The sequence below is a fragment of the Antedon bifida genome, chromosome 11 (assembly GCF_963402885.1).
Source record: "Antedon bifida chromosome 11, ecAntBifi1.1, whole genome shotgun sequence".
Classification (NCBI taxonomy): Eukaryota; Metazoa; Echinodermata; class Crinoidea; order Comatulida; family Antedonidae; genus Antedon; species Antedon bifida.
Window position 1 is genome coordinate 12,095,898 of NC_136236.1, and position 21,047 is coordinate 12,116,944.

The 21,047-nt window shown below is 36.7% G+C and overlaps 3 protein-coding genes and 1 long non-coding RNA gene across 4 annotated transcripts in view; 2 read left to right on the forward strand and 2 right to left on the reverse strand.

The window, feature by feature from the left end:
- Positions 1-21,047, forward strand: part of LOC144856120 (NACHT domain- and WD repeat-containing protein 1-like) — a 187,846-nt gene that overhangs the window by 67,801 nt on the left and 98,998 nt on the right. The window lies entirely within an intron of this gene.
- Positions 761-12,868, reverse strand: LOC144856395 (uncharacterized). Its single transcript, XR_013614919.1, has 9 exons — positions 12,533-12,868; positions 12,127-12,212; positions 11,969-12,029; positions 11,594-11,822; positions 11,360-11,508; positions 10,480-10,975; positions 1,902-2,978; positions 1,676-1,778; positions 761-1,512 (listed from the first exon to the last, which is right to left on the reverse strand). It is a non-coding gene; the product is annotated as an uncharacterized LOC144856395 (long non-coding RNA).
- LOC144856123 (uncharacterized) lies at positions 4,433-9,163 on the forward strand. The gene has a single exon (XM_078714091.1). The coding sequence runs from the start codon at positions 4,463-4,465 to the stop codon at positions 9,161-9,163; it is 4,701 nt and encodes a 1,566-aa protein (XP_078570217.1). The 5' UTR covers positions 4,433-4,462.
- On the reverse strand, positions 14,673-20,919 carry LOC144856504 (pre-mRNA-splicing factor 18-like). The gene is made up of 11 exons (XM_078714509.1): positions 20,805-20,919; positions 20,491-20,565; positions 20,074-20,166; positions 19,713-19,826; positions 19,210-19,320; positions 18,732-18,836; positions 18,360-18,500; positions 18,116-18,187; positions 17,669-17,786; positions 17,209-17,246; positions 14,673-16,091 (listed from the first exon to the last, which is right to left on the reverse strand). The coding sequence occupies exons 1-11, from the start codon at positions 20,865-20,867 to the stop codon at positions 16,014-16,016; spliced, it is 1,008 nt and encodes a 335-aa protein (XP_078570635.1). The 5' UTR covers positions 20,868-20,919; the 3' UTR covers positions 14,673-16,013.

Sequence of the window (21,047 nt, forward strand, 5' to 3'; positions counted from 1 at the left end):
GGCACAAATTTGATTCATTTAATATAAATTATAAATAACCATTGGTTAAAATAACATATCTCAGTTGACTTTTTCTCATTCTCACAGATTTCCTCATCTTTATCGTTTCAAATTAATAAATTGTCAGTATATCACCGGGCGGTTTAGAATTTGATCTAAGCCTGTAATATATATATTTATATAAACCATTTATTCATAGAAAGTCAGCCCTAGCATTAATCAATTGATTTAATAAATAATTTATATTTCTATGGAAAATAATAAATAATATTTCTATCGAAAATTTACTTTTAAAATTAATTTTCCATATGATTTTACAGATTAAATAATTTCTGACGAAAAAGTCTAAATATATAAACAAAATATAAGAAACATTTTTGTACAGCAATTTCATTTAAAAAATATTATCTTTATATGTACTTAAAAACTTTTCAAAAATTAATGATTAAAATTATTAAACAACATTTTTATTTCAAATTAAAATAAATCAATATTTGCAATATAGTTAAAAAAATGACATGTAATGGTAACCTCTCCTAACTTATCTACTACTTACATACCTTAACTAATAAAGACAAAAAAAAAATCTATGACAAGCAACGTAAACGCAATACAAAAAATTGAAATCTGTAGAATTTGGATGGCATAAAATTAACAGGCCATGCCACAGAATAGGAAATTGGCGCCCCCTACATCCAATTCTTTATATAGTCAAAGATCTTATATTATATATAAGATCTTTGATATAGTGTACGTCCAAAATGCATGCACGCCGCATGCCAATATTCATTGCAATCTCTAGTGGTTTATCATGCATGCCGCATGCCAATATTCATTGCAATCTCTAGTGGTTTATTACAAAATTTGTGGCACCACTGTTGACATACAACACGATTATGAAGAAGGGTTAAAGGTTATTGTAGCGTGTTATAGACACATGAAGTGCAGTGCAAAGTAAAATGTTAGTTTGTGCATAAAAATAAGATATATCATCTCTCCTTCTAACCTACTACCCATGCCCCATACCTATGGCCTACTTACATACCTTAACTACTAAGGGACATCTAATAAGGAACCAGGGATGCCTAATAAAGAGAGGTAGATACCATTACACGCCAACAAAAAAAGACAAAATGTACAAAGTTGAAAAAATGTATTTATTATTATTTATAAAAAAAAAATGAAATTAAAAAAAAATTAATTGCAATCTCATTTAAATTTTTTGTATTCAATATAAATGTCATACAGTAGTTGCATAATGAGCTGACTGACGTCTGGTACGTGAACTCATCTAACCCTGAAGTCGCTTTTGCACTGGTAGCTGTTTGGTCACCTTCCAGTGGTCACCTTGCAGGCCTACTGTCCATGAGTGGTCATATGTTATGGTCACACTCGTTCTAGTGGCCATCTCTGACTGTAGACTTGTTTTAGTTATACCATTTCTCATGCATTGGGTAGACTAAGCATTGCTTGATGGTAGTAATTCTGCATAAGAATATACACAACTGGTAACTGAAAGAATAAAGTACAGCATAGAATTATTTTTAATGACGTTTGTTTAAACTGGCCGGTATCATTTAGTTGTTTAAAGTTCAAACTTTCTATCTAACATGGACAAAAGCACTACATACACCACTAAATCATATTCAAACTGCGTCTCATACTTTTTACTTACAAATAGGATCGTGCCATGCACGCCTCGGTTTAGCATTAGTTCTTTTACTTCTTTATTTATTCTGCTAGCTCATCTCTTGGTTTCATCATGCGCATTCATACTTCTGAAAAAACAAAATACAGGCTAAATTATTACACGATTTGTTCACCAACCTGGGTGGGTGCAATCTAAATATTTCTTATTTTGTACCAATTTGTAACTAAACAGCTCCTAATACAACTAATACCTTTTGTATTTATGTTCCAATGTATATCATCCTCAAGGAGCAGTTCATACACATTAAATCGGCATCAGTGGGAGACATCATTGGTCAACGTATAGATGTAGTTCACATTAAATCGGCATCAGTGGGAGTCAACATCATTGGTCAACGTAGAGATGTAGTTCTCGTAGCTCATGGACTCATTGGTTTAGTGTGGTAGCCAATATCAATCATCAAAGCTGACAGGGTAGCCTAAATGTGGTGAGTGTGTAGCTCCTTATTTGGTCATCTCGATATAACTAGCTGACAGCAGTTTTGGTAGCTTAAATGCGTTGAATCCTCTGTAAGTGTGTAGCTCCTTATTTGGTCATCTTGATGTAACTGGCTGGCGGCAGTTTTGGTAGCCTAAATGCGGTGAATCCTCTGAGTGTGTAGCTCCTTATTTGGTCATCTTGATGTAACTGGCTGGCGGCAGTTCTGGTAGCCTAACTGCGGTGAATCCTCTGCGAGTGTGTAGCTCCTTATTTGGTCATCTAGATTTAGCTGGCTGCAGTTCTGGTAGCTTGATTGTTCCAACATCTCAGGAAGAAAGTAAAATGTTTTTAAACAAACTTTCTTTTGAAGTTCATTTTCACATTAATACAACAACACAAAAAGAAATTTATAAGAACAGCTTAAAACTTTACACGCATAATGGTGTGATTTCAGTGTGGTATTCATCATCAACGCTCATCTGTCTACAAAAGTAAAAATATATTTTTAATGAGAGCAGGGTATGCACTAAAAAAGTGTGCATATCCTTCAGGAGTGGTCCTCGGTGCTGACATCGTCCTCCAGTAGTGGTCTTCGGTGCTGACATCATCTTCCAGGAGTGGTCCTCAGCGGTGGTCCTCCAGTAGTGGTCCTGAGTAGAAGATAAATTTATCAATAATAGTTTACAAGAATCTTCAATTATAGTATGGTTAACTTTGCGTTTCAATACTCGTGCCTTCAATGTGTCCATTGTCTTCTTCTAAGAAGTGGTCCAGCGGTGACATCCTCCAGTAGTGGTCCTCAGCGGTGACATTGTCTTCCAGTAGTGGTCCTCAGCGGTGACATCGTCTGTCACAAGTGACATAAAGTTGTGTATATATTTTGCAAGTCATTCTTACTTTTCCTTTGTTTTCACTGTTTGAACCTTTCTTTTGTTTTAGGAAGCTATTGTGTGAAGCCAGTGGAGCAGAGTTTTTGTGTTGCAGAGAAGGATTGTGTGGTGTTTGCTGATTGGAGGAGAGGTATAAGAGTTAAGTTAGTGTGTGAGTTGCTGATTGGTGGAGAAGGATAGGGTGGTGATATGTGGATAATTGAGGGAATTTTGAGGTAGATGGAAATTGAGAGGAGACAGAGAAGGAGGGCTATGTTATGTTAAGCCAGAAAGGGATAGGTGAATATTGATATGAGAAACTAAGACGTGCAGGAGAAGAAGTAATTGAATTATGGTGAAATAGAGCTGAAGCAGAAAGGAAATAAAGAGATATACATGAAGTTAATAAATTGTGAGTTGGAGATAATTATGGTGATATAGAGCTGAAGCAGAAAGGAAATAAAGTGATATACATGAAGTTAATAAATTGTGAGTTGGAGATAATTACTATAAGGCTGTACTTAAATGTAGAACTGTTAATTGTTGAGATTACTGAGGATTAATTGAAATTGTGAATGTAAATTGACGGAAGAAATAACTGTTGGAAACAGCAGAAGTTGTTGCATGTAAAGAATTGTTTGGAAATATTGAAGAGTAACTGGATTGATACTGATATTATTTTACGTGGAAAAGGAGAAAGAAATAATTGGTCGGGGAGCGGATTGCAGTGCAGAACGACATCAAGAAACATTTTAACTTTATATTTGATTTATTTATATGTCAGAAAATAGGAAGAATTATAATTGATAATACAAGCAGAACGGGAGCAGAGGCGTGGGAGTTGTTTATTTGCAGAATCGTTTTAACTTTTATCTTTCTAATTTGTTTTTGTGTCAGCGTAGGAGAGAAGGCAAGAAGGAACGATATTGTGGACATTTATTATTGTTTAATTATTCATCTTGTGATATTATTGTATTTGAAAGGGGGGGTTTCGGGGATTTATTTAAAAATAAGAAGATTGTTGATATTTTGTTTGGAAGGATTGGGAAATTTGGGGAATTGCATAAAGTGTGTGGGGAATAGGAATACTGTATCATTGTTTGAGAATTGGTTGGGTTTTTTTTGTGGGTTTTTTTTTTTGGGGGGTTTGAATTATAAAAGAAAGAATTGGTTGTCAAAGATTATTATTAAATTTTACTTTTTACATTTATATGTGTACAGTTGTGGCTATTTACCGTTGTTCATCGTTGGTTACCAGCAATTACATGTCCGAAAGAGCCGTAATTGCGGCTGTGTGACATTTATGGGGGCTCGTCCGGGAGACTTTGTAACCTAGCGTGAACATTGGTAGATGAAACAATTGTACGTGATTCTTGGATTGTCTATTTGCCATATTATTGGCATACTGTATACTTATATTGGATACTTATATATATATATATTTTTTTTTTTTTCTTAAGAAATGGATCTCACTAAAATTGTTGACGCAGGAAAAGCGTTGGGGTTAGATGGAGTGGAATTAAGAGAGTTTGTGGAAAAGAGAGAGGAAGCTGCCAGAGAGAGAGAAGAGAGAGCACGAGAGAGAGAAGAGAGAGCACTAGAGAGAGAAGAGAGAAACAGGGAGAGAGAAGAAATGGAGCGAAACAGAGACAGGGAAGAGAGAGAGAGAAGAGAGGCACTAGAGAAGGAAGAGAGAGAGAGAAGAGAGGCACTAGAGAAGGAAGAGAGAGAGAGAAGAGAGGTACTAGAGAGGGACGAAGCAGAGAGAAAAAGAGCGAGTGAAGAAAAAGAGAGAGAAAACGAAAGGGCGAAAGAAGCTGAGAATCAGGCCTATCTTATAGAAATGCGAAGGTTAGAAATCCAATTAGAACAAGAAAAGAATCGGGCACGGCCGGGTGGTAGAGTATTACCCAATCCTGAGTCACGGGTTAAGGCCAGTAAACCTAAATTACCCCCTTTCCATGATCGAACAGATGACCTAGATGCCTATCTGAAAAGGTTTGAACGGTATGCGACTAGTCAGGAGTGGAAAGAAATTGAGTGGCCGGTTAACTTAAGTGCCCTACTAACTGGGAAGGCTCTCGAGGTTTATTCCAGGTTGTCGTCAGCTGAAGCTAACGATTACAAACTGTTGAAATTGGCTCTTCTAAAACGGTTTCAGTTAACCGCCGATGGATTTCGACATAAGTTACGAACAGCTAAGCCCGAATACGGAGAAAGCGGCCCGCAATTTGCTGCGAGGATAAGCAATTATCTTGATAGGTGGATTGACCTAGCAGAGGGGGAAAAAACCTTTCAGGGGTTAAAAGATTTATTGCTGCGAGAGCAGTTTACCGATGGGTGTGGGAAGGACCTAGCTCTGTTCCTAAGGGAACGTCAACCGAAAACGATACAAGCGATGGCTGAAATTGCGGAGCAATATTTGGAAGCTCGTGGGGGATTATTTGGTAAACCAATAGAGTTTAAACAAAAAGAGCCAAATTCTCCTCAACTCTCCTCTAATAATGTTCCCAGTACATCCTCATCACAAAGCCCTTCTAGTTTCCGTAGTCCAACTTGTTTTATATGTCATCGTGTAGGTCACTTAGCTAGAAATTGCAGAGCCTCAACTATGCATAAGCCAAACTCTCCTCCAAAATGTTACCGATGCTTAAAAACAGGACATATTGCCAGAAATTGTAGACAGGACGCCAACAGTTGCGCTGGGTTGTCTACTTCACCACAAAAAGAGTCTGATTGCCAGAAATGTACAAAACAACACGAATGTAAAGCCAAAGAAGAAATTCCCGATGTGGGTGCCAGTATGGTTACGAAAATGTCAGAGTCTTTAAATCAATGTTGTATCAATAATGATGGTGATAAGGTCACTCTTCAATGTGGGCACTGTCTTCCAATTATGACAGCGGCTCTAAATAATTCAATTAGTAAAATGCCCGTTTATACAGGTTGTGTTGGGTCACGCTGCGTCTCTGTTCTTCGTGACAGTGGCTGTAGTGGGGTGGTTGTGAAGAAAGATCTTGTATCAGCCGAACAATTTACTGGTAAGGAGAAAACCTGTGTGCTGATTGATGGCACGGTCCGCAACTTACCGGTTGCATTAATACATGTTAATACTCCATTTTTTTCAGGAAAGACGTATGCACTATGTATGAATAACCCTATTTATGACTTGATATTAGGTAATATTGCAGGAGTACGAGCACCAGGAAATCCAGATCCCACATGGACAGAGCGAAATCTTCAAGGATGTTCTGTTGTTACCCGGTCTCAAGCTAACACTATGGATAAACCATTCAGAACACTTAAAACTACAGAAATACACAAGCAAATCATCACAGCGGGAATTATGAAAACCGCCCAGCAACAAGATATCAGCCTTGCAAAATTCAAGGATCTTGCAGAGAAACAAACTACAACTGTGAGTAACAAACAAGCCGAGGCTAGGTTTATTTATCATAAAGACCTATTATATAGGCAATTTTCCTCTCCTAATATTGAACACGGGGATAAGTTTACCCAACTAGTAGTGCCAGCTGACTATCGACGCCAGGTAATGCGCCAAGCCCATGAAACCTTATTAGGAGGACACCAAGGGGTAAAAAAGACGACAGATAAAGTGTTGACAACATTTTGGTGGCCTGGGGTAACTGCAGATATTACTCGATATTGTCGATCCTGTGACATTTGTCAGAGAACTGTACAAAAAGGTAGAGTTACGAAAGTGCCTCTAGGAAGCATGCCTTTGATCGAGGTGCCGTTTGAACGGATTGCCGTTGATATAGTTGGTCCCATTTTCCCCATGTCTAAAGGTCGTAATCGTTATATACTCACAATAATAGATTTTGCTACTCGTTATCCAGAGGCAGTGCCTCTACCAAATATTGAAGCTGAACGGGTTGCTGAGGCCTTGGTTGGTGTTTTCTCTAGACTTGGTATCCCGAAAGAAATGCTTACCGATAGGGGATCACAATTTACATCTGAAGTCATGAGGCAAGTTAGTAAGTTGTTGTCTATACGTCAGGTAATGACATCTCCATATCACCCAGCTTGTAATGGTTTGGTCGAACGGTTCAATGGAACACTCAAACAAATGCTGAAACGTATGTGTGCAGAAAGGCCTACTGATTGGGATCGTTACATTGACCCACTACTTTTTGCGGTTAGGGAATCTTCACAAGAAAGTTTAGGGTTTTCTCCTTTTGAACTGTTATATGGCCGTACCGTACGAGGACCCATGTCCATCCTAAGGGAATTGTGGACCGAAGAAATCGAAACACCAGAAACAAAAACCACCTACCAGTACGTTATGGATTTACGGGAACGACTACATGAAACCTGTCAGATGGCTCAGAAGAATCTACAAAAATCTAAGGTCAGGTACAAACAATATTATGACAAAAAGAGTAAGTCCCGGGAATTTGAGGTTGGGGATAAGGTACTACTTTTATTACCCACAGACAAAAACAAACTATTGCTTCAATGGAAAGGTCCTTTTAAGGTTGTAAAGAAATTTGGGTATCTAGACTACCAAATTGACCTTAACGGGAAATTCAAAATATTTCACGCCAATCTCTTGAAAAAGTATTACGAGCGAACCGCAGACATTAGTGCTGCCTTAAGGGTATCCGAGCCTTCTGGTATCCTTGAATTAGCTAGCACCGCTGTTATTGAATGCGAACCTAATGAAACATTTACAAATAACCAAAATTATCATCTATCTAATGAGAATCTTTTACAGCTCCACCCTCTACTAGCAAAAGAAACAACAGCCGACATCCACATCAACGAAAGCCTGGATGATACACTAAAGCATGAGGTGCACCGACTTATCGGAAACTACAAAGATGTACTGACGGATTTACCGGGTAAGACTACACTTGGGCAGCATGAAATCAAGCTGGAAACTGATGATACAATCCGTTCCAAGCCCTATCCACTTCCACATGCGTTGCGAGGTACCATTAAGGATGAGGTAAATATGATGTTAAATCTGGGTGTAGTGGAGCCTTCAGGGGCACCGTTTGCCTCTCCAATAGTATTGGTAAAGAAACCGGATGGGTCAAATCGATTCTGCGTGGACTTTCGAAAACTTAATCAGGTTACAGTTTTTGACGCCGAACCGATTCCGGACCAAGAGGAACTGTTCACAAAGTTGGCCCATGATCATTATTTTACTAAGATAGATTTAAGTAAAGGGTATTGGCAAGTTCCCATGGATGAAGCGTCAAAACCTTTAACAGCCTTTCTAACACCAGATGGTTTGTTTCAATTTAATGTCATGCCGTTCGGCTTAGTCAATGCACCGGCTACTTTCAGTCGTATCATGAGAAAATTACTCAAAGGAATGGATAATACACTTAATTATATTGATGACATTCTAATTCACACAGCTTCTTGGGATCAACATATGAAATGTTTGTCTGAATTGTTTGGACGTCTCCGCAGGGCCAATCTAACTGCTCGACCAAGCAAATGTTTCATTGGTTATGAAACAATCGAGTTTCTTGGCCATGTGGTAGGGAAAGGAAATGTTCAACCTCGAGTGGAGAAGATACAAAGCATCTTGTCAGCCAAACAACCAGAAACAAAGAAACAACTCCGGTCATTCCTTGGGATGACCAACTACTATAGAAAGTTCATTCCTAATTACTCTGTGATTGCTTGTCCATTAACCGACAAAACGAAGAATCGGGAACCTAACCGAATATGTTGGGAGAAGGCCCAGGAAAGTGCGTTTGTTAAACTTAAGGAAAAATTAAACAGTACTCCAATTTTATGCCTTCCTAATTTAAACAAAGATTTTATTTTGAGAACAGATGCGTCCGAATATGGAGTGGGAGCGGTTCTAATGCAGCAGTATGGTGACGTGAAGTTTCCCGTGGCGTACGCTAGCAAGAAACTGCTTCCTCGAGAAAAAGCATATTCAGTGATGGAAAAAGAATGCTTAGCCATTGTATGGAGTGTACGGAAATTTGAGTCTTATTTATATGGACGAAACTTCACGTTGGAAACTGATCACCAGCCGCTTGTGTTTATGCACAGAGCGAAATTGTCCAATGGGCGAATTATGAGATGGGCCCTGGCTCTACAACCGTACAAGTTCCGAATAGAGGCGATTAAAGGCAGTGAAAATGTAGGAGCTGATTATTTAAGTCGAGTGTAAATAGGACCCGTCACGGTATGGAGAAAATGTTGATACATTATTCTTTTAGAGGGGAGTAAATGTCACAAGTGACATAAAGTTGTGTATATATTTTGCAAGTCATTCTTACTTTTCCTTTGTTTTCACTGTTTGAACCTTTCTTTTGTTTTAGGAAGCTATTGTGTGAAGCCAGTGGAGCAGAGTTTTTGTGTTGCAGAGAAGGATTGTGTGGTGTTTGCTGATTGGAGGAGAGGTATAAGAGTTAAGTTAGTGTGTGAGTTGCTGATTGGTGGAGAAGGATAGGGTGGTGATATGTGGATAATTGAGGGAATTTTGAGGTAGATGGAAATTGAGAGGAGACAGAGAAGGAGGGCTATGTTATGTTAAGCCAGAAAGGGATAGGTGAATATTGATATGAGAAACTAAGACGTGCAGGAGAAGAAGTAATTGAATTATGGTGAAATAGAGCTGAAGCAGAAAGGAAATAAAGAGATATACATGAAGTTAATAAATTGTGAGTTGGAGATAATTATGGTGATATAGAGCTGAAGCAGAAAGGAAATAAAGTGATATACATGAAGTTAATAAATTGTGAGTTGGAGATAATTACTATAAGGCTGTACTTAAATGTAGAACTGTTAATTGTTGAGATTACTGAGGATTAATTGAAATTGTGAATGTAAATTGACGGAAGAAATAACTGTTGGAAACAGCAGAAGTTGTTGCATGTAAAGAATTGTTTGGAAATATTGAAGAGTAACTGGATTGATACTGATATTATTTTACGTGGAAAAGGAGAAAGAAATAATTGGTCGGGGAGCGGATTGCAGTGCAGAACGACATCAAGAAACATTTTAACTTTATATTTGATTTATTTATATGTCAGAAAATAGGAAGAATTATAATTGATAATACAAGCAGAACGGGAGCAGAGGCGTGGGAGTTGTTTATTTGCAGAATCGTTTTAACTTTTATCTTTCTAATTTGTTTTTGTGTCAGCGTAGGAGAGAAGGCAAGAAGGAACGATATTGTGGACATTTATTATTGTTTAATTATTCATCTTGTGATATTATTGTATTTGAAAGGGGGGGTTTCGGGGATTTATTTAAAAATAAGAAGATTGTTGATATTTTGTTTGGAAGGATTGGGAAATTTGGGGAATTGCATAAAGTGTGTGGGGAATAGGAATACTGTATCATTGTTTGAGAATTGGTTGGGTTTTTTTTGTGGGTTTTTTTTTTTGGGGGGTTTGAATTATAAAAGAAAGAATTGGTTGTCAAAGATTATTATTAAATTTTACTTTTTACATTTATATGTGTACAGTTGTGGCTATTTACCGTTGTTCATCGTTGGTTACCAGCAATTACATGTCCGAAAGAGCCGTAATTGCGGCTGTGTGACATCGTCCTCCAGTAGTGGTCCTAAATAGAAGATAAATTTAGCAATAATAATTTACAAAAATATTCAACTAGTAAGGTTAACTTTGCGTTTCAATACTCGTGCCTTCAATGTGTCCATTGTCTCCTTAGTGGTCCTCAGCGGTGACATCCTTCAGTGTTGTCCAGCGGTGACATCGTCTTCCAGTATTGGTCCTGAGGGGTGACATCGTCCTCTAGGAATGGTCCAGCGGTGACATCCTCCAGTAGTGGTCCTCAGCGGTGACATCATCCTCCAGTAGTGGTCCTCAGCGGTGACATCCTTCAGTAGTTGTCCAGCGGTGACATCGTCCTCCAGTAGTGGTCCTCAGTGGTGACATCCTTCAGTAGTGGTCCAGCGGTGACATCGTCCTCCAGTAGTGGTCCTCAGCGGTGACATCGTCCTCCAGTAGTGGTCCTGAGTAGAAGATAAATTTATCAATAATAATTTACAAGAATCTTCAACTACAAAGGTTAAACACTTTGTGTTTCAATACTCGTACCTTCAATGTGTCCATTGTCTCCTTCCAGTAGTGGTCCAGCGGTGATATCCTCCAGTAGTGGTCCTCAGCGGTGACATCGTCTTCCAGTAGTGGTCCAGCGGTGACATCGTCCTCCAGTAGTGGTCCTCAGCGGTAACATCCTTCAGTAGTTGTCCAGCGGTGACATCGTCTTCCAGTAGTGGTCCAGCGGTGACATCGTCCTCCAGTAGTGGTCCTGAGTAGAAGATAAATTTATCAATAATAATTTACAAGAACCTTCAACTACAAAGGTTAAAAACTTTGTGTTTCAATACCCGTACCTTCAATGTGTCCATTGTCTCCTTCCAGTAGTGGTCCAGCGGTGACATCCTCCAGTAGTTGTCCAGCGGTGACATCCTCCAGTAGTGGTCCTCAGCGGTGACATCCTTCAGTAGTGGTCCAGCGGTGACATCGTCCTCCAGTAGTGGTCCTGAGTAGAAGATAAATTTATCAATAATAATTTACAAGAATCTTCAACTACAAAGGTTAAAAACTTTGTGTTTCAATACTCGTACCTTCAATGTGTCCATTGTCTCCTTCCAGTAGTTGTCCAGCGGTGACATCATCCTCCAGTAGTTGTCCAGCGGTGACATCCTCCAGTAGTGGTCCTCAGCGGTGACATCGTCTTCCAGTAGTGGTCCAGCGGTGACATCGTCCTCCGGTAGTGGTCCTCAGCGGTGACATCATCTTCCTGTAGTCGTCCTCCGTGGCAGCTACTGTTGGTCTCCATCTTGAAGCCAGTCTCTTGGATGTAAAATAAAAGAAACCAGTATCACAAGATACTTATTACCCATTTGTTGTTACTGTTAGTACTGTGGATTTAATGGATTCCAGAAAATGGAAGGTATTCTTTGTAGAAAAGCCGTAATAAAAACACAAAAGACATATACCTCGTGTTCCTTGACGCTACATACACTGTCTCGCCCTCAATGATGCAGCACCCAACAGCACCTAAATTAGTTTAAAAATAAATTTATCATTTCAAGAAAATAGCCTACTGCTGTAAGTCCTTAGTGTAGTGATCGAGCAGGCAGATATTCTAACTTACCCAGCCTTCGTTATCATCTCAGTTGGAGAAGGAATTACTTAGTCTGTGTGGCAGCCAACTTCCACTGGTTCATCTACAGATTAGGCCTAGAGATTGGTTTAAAATCACATTTAATTTTTTTTATTATCATATTGTTTTTTACATGTTTCTTACCTTACTTAAATATGTTGCCTGGACCCCACATTTTAAAGCTTAAGCTTCCAGTGGGGGTACACCTTTTCTCATTTATTATCTATTATTTTAGAAAATATTATCTGTACTTTGATTTTATTTGAGAAATAACTTTATTATTGATTGAATACTAGAGTGAGATTAAACTTATTATAATACCATGGTTGTAGAGTTAGGATAATGCAATATCAGTGAAATATTTTAAACATTAACATTAAGTAAAAATTATCCGTACCTTGCAGTTACCATAGGTCAGTGGTACAGTATATACACAGTTCATAGGTCACCAATCTATCAAAATTTAATTTTAAAAATGTATATAGAAATTTTGTAGGTCACAGGTCAAATTTATTCTCAAAACGGTCATTTATTTAATTGATGGTTTCCGTATCCCTTTGAGTTGGAGTTAAAATAAAAGAACGAATTAAAAAAAATATGAATGAATGAAAAGGAAATGAGTGAATGCACGTTGCTACCGGTAGTCTTCCAATTGAATCTGAAACAAAAATTAATGAAATGAAAAAGATGAATTTGATGACAAATATGATATATTTTATAATTAAATGTTAAAGAAAAGTTAAAAGTGAAACTCAAAGGGAAAGGAAACCATTAAAAAAAAATAAAAAAGTGCATTGAATATTAACCAACATTACTAGTACCGTACCGCAATACTGTAATGTATATTTAAAATTCACCAACAAAATTTACATACACAACATATTTAAGTTATCTCACGTTTAAAAAAAAATCACAACAAATAATTGTATTTATTTTATGGGAGGAGGGGGTAAGGGGGTATTAAACTAAGACCGTTTTGAGCAGGGGATGGGGTTGGAAAATTAGCTAAGACATTTTTACAAAACTGCATATATAATGCAGTTACATTAATTATACTCCACTACTTTACATCAAGGTACTGCAAACACATATGGTTGGTAGGCTAAGTACAACCACCAGTACCAGTACCATCACCAATACCATAACCACCCGGTACCATATTCCAATGACCTGAAAACAAATGTGCTGAGGAAAAAGTACAGCTCCAACAAACTTAAGTACATCTTATCTATTGTTCTTAACTACAAACTTAACTAAGTATGGAGCTGTACAAATAATCCTGTTATTAGTACGATTTGAACCAGAAAATTAATATATTGATATTATTTTTTTGGTTCCATGTTAGTTCTTACTGTGTTTGATGACCACCAGATTATAAATCCAAGGAAAAAATCTTGATATCAAAAATAATCCAAAGTAAAAATCTTGATATCAAAAAAATCCGAAGAAATTATCCAAATTAAAATACTGATCAGCAAGAGTTTGCAGTAGGATGTCAAATTTTGAAATTTTTAAATATTGATATTTTTTAATTTGATATCATTATTTTAAGAATTTATCTCACCCAGGCACCTGCAAAAAAAGGTGAATATATTCATTGGTCGTGTCACGTGGGAATGTCTTGACGTAATAGAACTGGTATGGTATCGTTGTTCATGAAAACTACTCATATAGTGGAATGCCAAACTTAAACTGAGTTTTTAAAACGTATTTTTGGATGGGAGTGAAAAACTCGGCAGAAATGCGGGGCCGTTAATAACATATATTTCAATCTTTTACACAAACTGGACAAATGCAATCTGTAACTGGGTATATATATATATATAACTAATACTGTAGGCCTACGCTAAATAAAAAAAAACTTCTACTTTACCTCACTGCGAAACCCATTCAGCTCTTCTTCTCCGGCCTTCTCGTTGCAAAACGCTATCTTCCTCATCGCGACGTTTAAACAGGAATGTCGAACTTACCGCGTCAAATTGCCAACTGCTCGCTGAAAACGATAATTGTGTCACGCTTGATTGAATTCAAGACCAATACGCAATTCCATTGGACCATTGTTTAATATATTCAAATGATTAACATACATCTGTATGCTCACATTTTTGTTGGTATTGTTTTAGCAAGAAAGGGGCAGCCATATTGAATCCTGTTGAATTTAATTGACACGGTCGTGACATACTATGTAAAATATAGACACAATTATTCTTGGAAATACACAAAATGTCCCATAGAAAAACTCCAAAATGTCCACAATATTGTAGCCTTATTTTCTTTCAAAGACATTCATACCATTGTTACGGTATTCAGGTGTCGTGGTTACGTGAATGTCACGCAATTGTCTTAATTACCGTAAATTTTACGGTGATCGGAAATGACCAGACCTTGATGCAAGGTGTCTTTTAAAAATAATACAAATATTAATGGAAACAAATTGGTTTAAAATCGGAAATAATTTTCCAACCAATTAAAACTTAATATTTTATTTGAAAAAAATCTGAAATTTAAGACTACAAAAGAAAGACTTTTAAAACACATGTAAGAAAAATTGAATGAATATATTTCATAATTATGTTCACATAGATCATGATATTTTGTACATTACTTAATATAAGACAAGATAGTGCCAATGTATCATTATGTACTAAAATAAAGTTGAACGTAAAATGTAATTTTTATAACGTAAAAAAGCAAAACATGTGTCTGGAGAGGGGCGTCAGGAAATACATTCCTTTTGATAGCCAAAGATAAATTATAAACTTATCTTTGAAAAACTATTATTAACATTGCAACAAGTAACTACATATTTAAGTAAGATTACCTATGTTTTTCTGTCTATTTTGTGCTTTCTTCTTATATATTTTTTGTTGGACACACCTTCAAAATGTGAAGTGTGCCACTGTTACAAAAGTGAAGTTCCGAAATAAATTATTATTATTATTATTATATTGGAATAGTTTGCCAACCGAAGTCGTCATTTCTAAAACCACCAACACATTTAAAAACCGCCTGGATTCATTGTAGAAATGGGTTAAAAAGGCAAAACTTACCCATCAAAACTAAACAATATGTTTATTACATTTTGTAACAAGATGTATTGTCCCTTTGACTAATTCCAAAAAAATTTAAAAAAAAGATTTCGAAAAAAAGTGGGTCATTTTGAAAAATAATTTAACTGAAATACAGACGTTTTTTTTGTGTTCAAAACATATCTCATAATGCAACGCACTTGTTTGTTTGGCTACTCTGTATGCATAATCATAAAACTTCCTCGCGATCTGTGTGAGAACACCTTCTCAACCGTGACGAGTTGTAAACAATCCTAATTAGCATCATGCATACTCATGGTTTGAAATCTTTGTTTACTTTCGCTTGCGACGATTTTCCAGAAGAAATGTAATCAAATTAATTTACCATTTTGGCTCGAATTTTCAACTTTAAGTAAATATAATATTATAATATTACTTTGATATGGCCAATTTAAATTTAGAATATTGTGACTTCATTTTTTATGTTTCAAGGGACAATACATCTTTAAAGAGACTGCAGTGTGTTCTGTTTACCCTCAAGCTGCTGAATGTAACTTTCATCTTTTAAAATACGGCCATAAATAAAAATAAATATAACAAGCATCTGTTACATTACATTCAACTCAACATAATTCATAAGCAAGTCCAAAGTTTGACGTCTCATGCATCATATTTAACACAGTGCGATGATTCTATGACTTCAAAAGTTTGTGTTTGTGAGACATCTTATTTGTTACGTTCAACACAGCGTGATGAGCCCATAAGTTAAAAAGTTTTTATTTGTAAGACATCTCATGCAACGCAGTGCGACAAGTCTATAATGTCAAAAGTGTTTGTCTGTGAGACATCTCATGCATTATATTCAACACACCGCGACGGGTCCGTTGGATATTGTCTCTGGCAAAGAGTCATCAACCTTTTCAATCCCTGAAAATAAAAATTTCAATGTAATGTCATAATGTTGTCTGTATATTATTGATTGACAATTATTACCTCAGAGACAGCGTATCCGGATATTCACCCCCTGGACATTTAACCCCCGGAAAACTACCCCCCGGACAACCACCACCTGGACAACTACCCCCTTAGGACAACTACCCCTTTAGGACAACTACCCCCCGGACAATTACCCATAGGAACAATTACCCCCTGACAATTACCCCCCCCCCCCCCCCGGGTAATTACCCCACGGACAACTACCTCTGACACAATACTCCCCGTAGGACAACTACCTCCTTAACCTTGACAATACTCCGAGGGCAAATAATCTTTTAGGACAACTACCTCCGTAGGACAACTAACCCCTGGACAACTACCCCCGGACAATTACCCCCTAGGAACAATTACCGAACGGACGGACAACTACCACCCAGACCATTCAACAACCTGACTCTGCAACAGTGTATAATAGGAATTAATAACTATATTTTAATTCGATACTTTGACGAATTAATATTCATTATTGTAAACAAAAGTAAAAGATTGAACATAAATATAGTCCTAAGGGAGGGTGTAGTTGACCGGGGGATAGTTATCCTACGGGGGTAGTTGTCCTAAGGGGGTAGTTGTCCGGGGGGTAGTTATCCTAAGGGGGTAGTTGTCCGGGGAGTAGTTGTCCGGGGGTAGTTGTCCTAAGGGGGTAAACATCCGGGGAGTAACTGTATAGGGGGTAGGTGTCCTAGAACCCATAGACAGTGGTGCAATACAGAGGCCTCTGGATTAGTGGCCCTCCAACGCTGGAGGCCTTGGACATTGTATCGGGCAACATATTTTAATGCCTGTATTTTCCTCTGGGCACTGCTCAGAGGGCCCCATATCTGTGAGCGCTCATTCCGTTACGCCACTGCTCATAGCCGTTGCGCCACTGCTCAGGCCCTCATAAGCTCCAGGGCCCCAGGGTTTAGCCAGTGAGTACTCATAGCCATTACGCCTCTGCTCACAGCTGTTACGCCTCTGCTCATAGCTATTATGTCGCTGCTCATACCCGTTATGCCGCTGCTCATAGACTGACTTTCTTACAAATTATTTTACAAAATCAAAGTACCTGGATGTATTTTCTTTGTGTTTCATCATTTAGCACATCTTTAAAAAAAGTTAAGGAATATTTTTTTTTACAGATTGGAAAACTATTTCACGCCTCTAAAGTCTCATTTACGGCTTAGGGAGTAGAGTAGTACAAGCTCCTAGTATAATATATAAACTTTTATTTCGCAAATTCAATGCATATAAAAATAACATGAAATATCAAAAATATAAAATAGTAAAAGATTAATGTAAAATGCCAGACCAGCTGGCATACAATTTGGAATTAAAATGCAGTTTATCACACAGTTTGCACAATCATATTATTAGATAAATCAGTACGTAACAAAAAACTATAAAATAGACTTACGCATAAATTCACCAAAACTAGATACACCAAAATTAACAAACATTTCAGAAGCACTGCAGAATTTACTCAAATTAATTTATTATTTATTATAAAAGCATCATTAAAAGGATACGTGCAACGTGTTGTGCATAGATCTTTTCTCTTCCAGTACGAGCATGAATACCCACCATGGTGACTCCTATTGGCCAAGGTGCATTGCCTATTGCCATTTGGAGATAAGCATCATTTGCCTACAAAGAAAAATTACAAAAATGTATAAATAATGCATCACTTTGTGTCTATATTTAATTAGAGGTATCATACACATTAATGTTAATCCATACATACATAATGTCTATATTTAGAACCTAGTACATCTTTTGAGACGAGTAGGGGGTTACCCCGGTGTACTAGTACACACACACAGCCACTGTCACACACATACACTTACTGTATCATAACTCATCAACAGGGCCCCTTGATTGTCAGCATATGCTGTTTAGGGCCACCCTCTATAAATAAGGTGTAATAAAAAATAAATAAATTTAATCAGGTGTCATACATTAATGTTAATACATACCTTCACATAGTTTCTGTCCAATAAAAATCCAACAATCAACTTTAAATGTTCCAAGATATCTGTTGCAACATTCTGTAATATTAAACAAAGTGTATTACTAAGTATGTGCTGCAGTTAGAATACTTCATCCATATTTCATCCTTCTATCCATCCTTTCATCCATGTTTTCACTCCTTTTTTAAACATAATGTTAAGACTACTATTGTTATGTACTGTGCAGATATCAAATAATGTAATACTTTACCCTTTTCTTAAGTTTCCTTAAAAGTGGCTTAAGATAAGTTTTGGTTTGCGAATGAGTGGCACTCAGTAGCTTTCCTTTAGTACTTCGTTTTTCTTGCGACGGCCGCTCATTCAAAACTTCTGCCCAAACCTTCAATAAGAACTAGAAAAAGAGTTGGATAAAAAAGTAAAGCTTTGTCTACACTATCAAACTAGTTTGACAAAATATGGTAGTGATATGACATCGTTGTGTCCATATATGGGCACAACACATGTTTTTTCAACATAAATTGATAGTGTAGACAGAGCTTAAAGCATTATGTATTATTTGTGTGAATCAATAACATTTATGTACTTAGGACTTTCTTTATAACTTAGCCAATGCATCAAGTACCTTTACATATTTCAGAATGACTTCATGATCAAGATCTTTATCATCCTTCCCCATGCCTTCTGCTAATTTCATAATATCTTCTAATGTCGTACCATCATCCTCAACCTAAATAATAACAACATTCATCAATTATGTTCAGGATTTTTATATTAGTAGATTGTCTTATTGCTGCAAGAGTACAATTGCTATTTAATACCAAACAACATGAATACATCCAATCTGCTTTTACACAGAAACTTGTCATCTTTGGACAAATTCAAGTCACTTCATCTGATTGCTCTTACAGCGTCATGCGCAATGATTGTTGGAATGGCGCTATAAAAATTGAACAATTGATTGTACAGTCAAATCTCCCAATACCAGACACCTTTAGGCTGGCCTAGAATGTCTGTTTTTCCCAAAATTGGTTTTGGGAGAGTTTTTGGATATCAGAGAGTCCGGTATTGGGCAAGTTGACTGTATTAGTTGTATACCTTACCTTAATGTCTCCTGCTTTATTTTGTACATTATCACCCTGAGCTTGTACTAGTTCATCTAAATATTGTTGATCAAGTTGATCCATGGCTTCTTTGAAATCATTACGGAACCCCTATATAATAATGAACACATATATATATATATAAACTTTATTTATTCACAAGACTGATGTGCAGTACAACTTGTTCAATCAATATTGATTGTTTTTACACAAGTTCGTCATATTAAAAAAAAATAAACCAACACCATATAAATACGACAAAAAAGATAGAAAAAATTGAAATTGAAAAGAAAAAAAATTATAGCAGAATCCCTTTCATCTGACACCTATTTAGGGTAAACCATACCAGTATTTCCTGTGTAGTTAATGAACAGAGAGTTAATGAACACAAGTTAATTCAGATTTGATCAAAAGATTAATTGCAAATGCACAAGATAATTTGATTGGTGGATCTAGAATAAACTGTTAAATACTTAGTAGCTACATAGAAAAATAGACTATACTTTATTTATTTCTGGTTGTAAGATTTCAATTCTCCGTAATCTGTGATACGAGTCTGCATCTGTTTCTCCAAATAAACGTGTCGGTTCATCACGCTCTCGAAGCCTACGAACAACCTAAAGAAAAGACAAATATTCCGACAACAATGCTACAAGACATGTACATTAGCACTATGGTTTAAACATCACTTTATTACTTGTTGTAGATCTTCAATAAGCCTTTGTAAAATGTTGTGTTTATTATATATAGTCTTTGCAGTATCATTTTCAGAGTTAATGTAAGCCCACTGACATATTTAAATTATTTTATTATTTATGTACAGTTGGCCTAGGCCTAGCGAGTATTGATAACATTAATTCCAACCTCATTTCTAGACAGATTGATAACATTTGGGTCTTCATCCTCTGCTTTGCTGGTTGATGGCTTATCTTCAACTTCTGTTACATGTTCTTGCTTCTGAATGATAAATGAAAAGAAAATACAGATTATTAATAGAGATTGTTATGTTTTATTATGGTGTTGGTAGTGCACTATGTTGGGCCAATTGATTTTATTTTATCATACTGATTCCATGTATTGAAAGTCAATCAAACTCTCGAGCTTAACGCAATTTAAAAACATTCACATTCAGCAATTTCAAGTTAGGTGCGAAAGTACAGCAGCGCCATTGCTTTTATTTCAGGCCTGCAGAACGGTACAGTACATTCATTTACAATTTAAATAAATTTATTAGGCTTATAAAATGAACACTGTAAATTGTAATTATTTAAACTCACAAACCTTATTCTTTTTCCAATATTCTTCTTCTTGTTTTGCCATCAGATCTCCTCGTTTGAAAAACTTCTTTTCTTTATCCTTCATATTGACCAAAAAGACAAATACTGTACATTATTTACCTACTCTATGCTAGGCCTATCTATCACCAATATGTTTTCAGTCACCACCGAGTCCATACAAGCTTGGGGCACGTCTTGTACGAATCGAAGATTGATAGTGGCTAGGCCTACATTCTAGTGACGATTCAGAGACCAAATGATACTATTTTACTACTAAGCTATCAAAAATATACAGTACAATTATACTAGATTACTTACAAGTACATTTGTATTTTCTAATTGCTTTCTTTTTCTTGCAATCTCAGCTTTTAGAAGATCCATTTTTGATACGAGGACCAACGATCGCGACTCGACTTATTATTGTTTTTTTAAGTTCTGCGTTTCATTGATGTAATCCCGTCATAATGTGTGAACACGATCAGTAAACTCGTTCACAAGAGGGAAGACGCGTTACATAGTTTAACGCACAAATATCGAAACTTCCTTGGACTTTTTTTTGTA

Bases quoted from the DNA above. Each gene is read 5' to 3' on its own strand.
- LOC144856123 (XM_078714091.1), top strand. From the start codon at position 4,463: ATGGATCTCACTAAAATTGTTGACGCAGGAAAAGCGTTGGGGTTAGAT.
- LOC144856504 (XM_078714509.1), bottom strand. From the start codon at position 20,867: ATGGATCTTCTAAAAGCTGAGATTGCAAGAAAAAGAAAGCAATTAGAA. The intron at 17,787-18,115 runs GTATGTATTAAC...TTTTCTTTGTAG, and splicing joins TGGACAGAAACTATGTGAAG to GCAAATGATGCTTATCTCCA. The intron at 16,092-17,208 runs GTACTTTGATTT...TTTTATTTTCAG, and splicing joins CACAAAGAAAATACATCCAG to GGATTGAAAAGGTTGATGAC.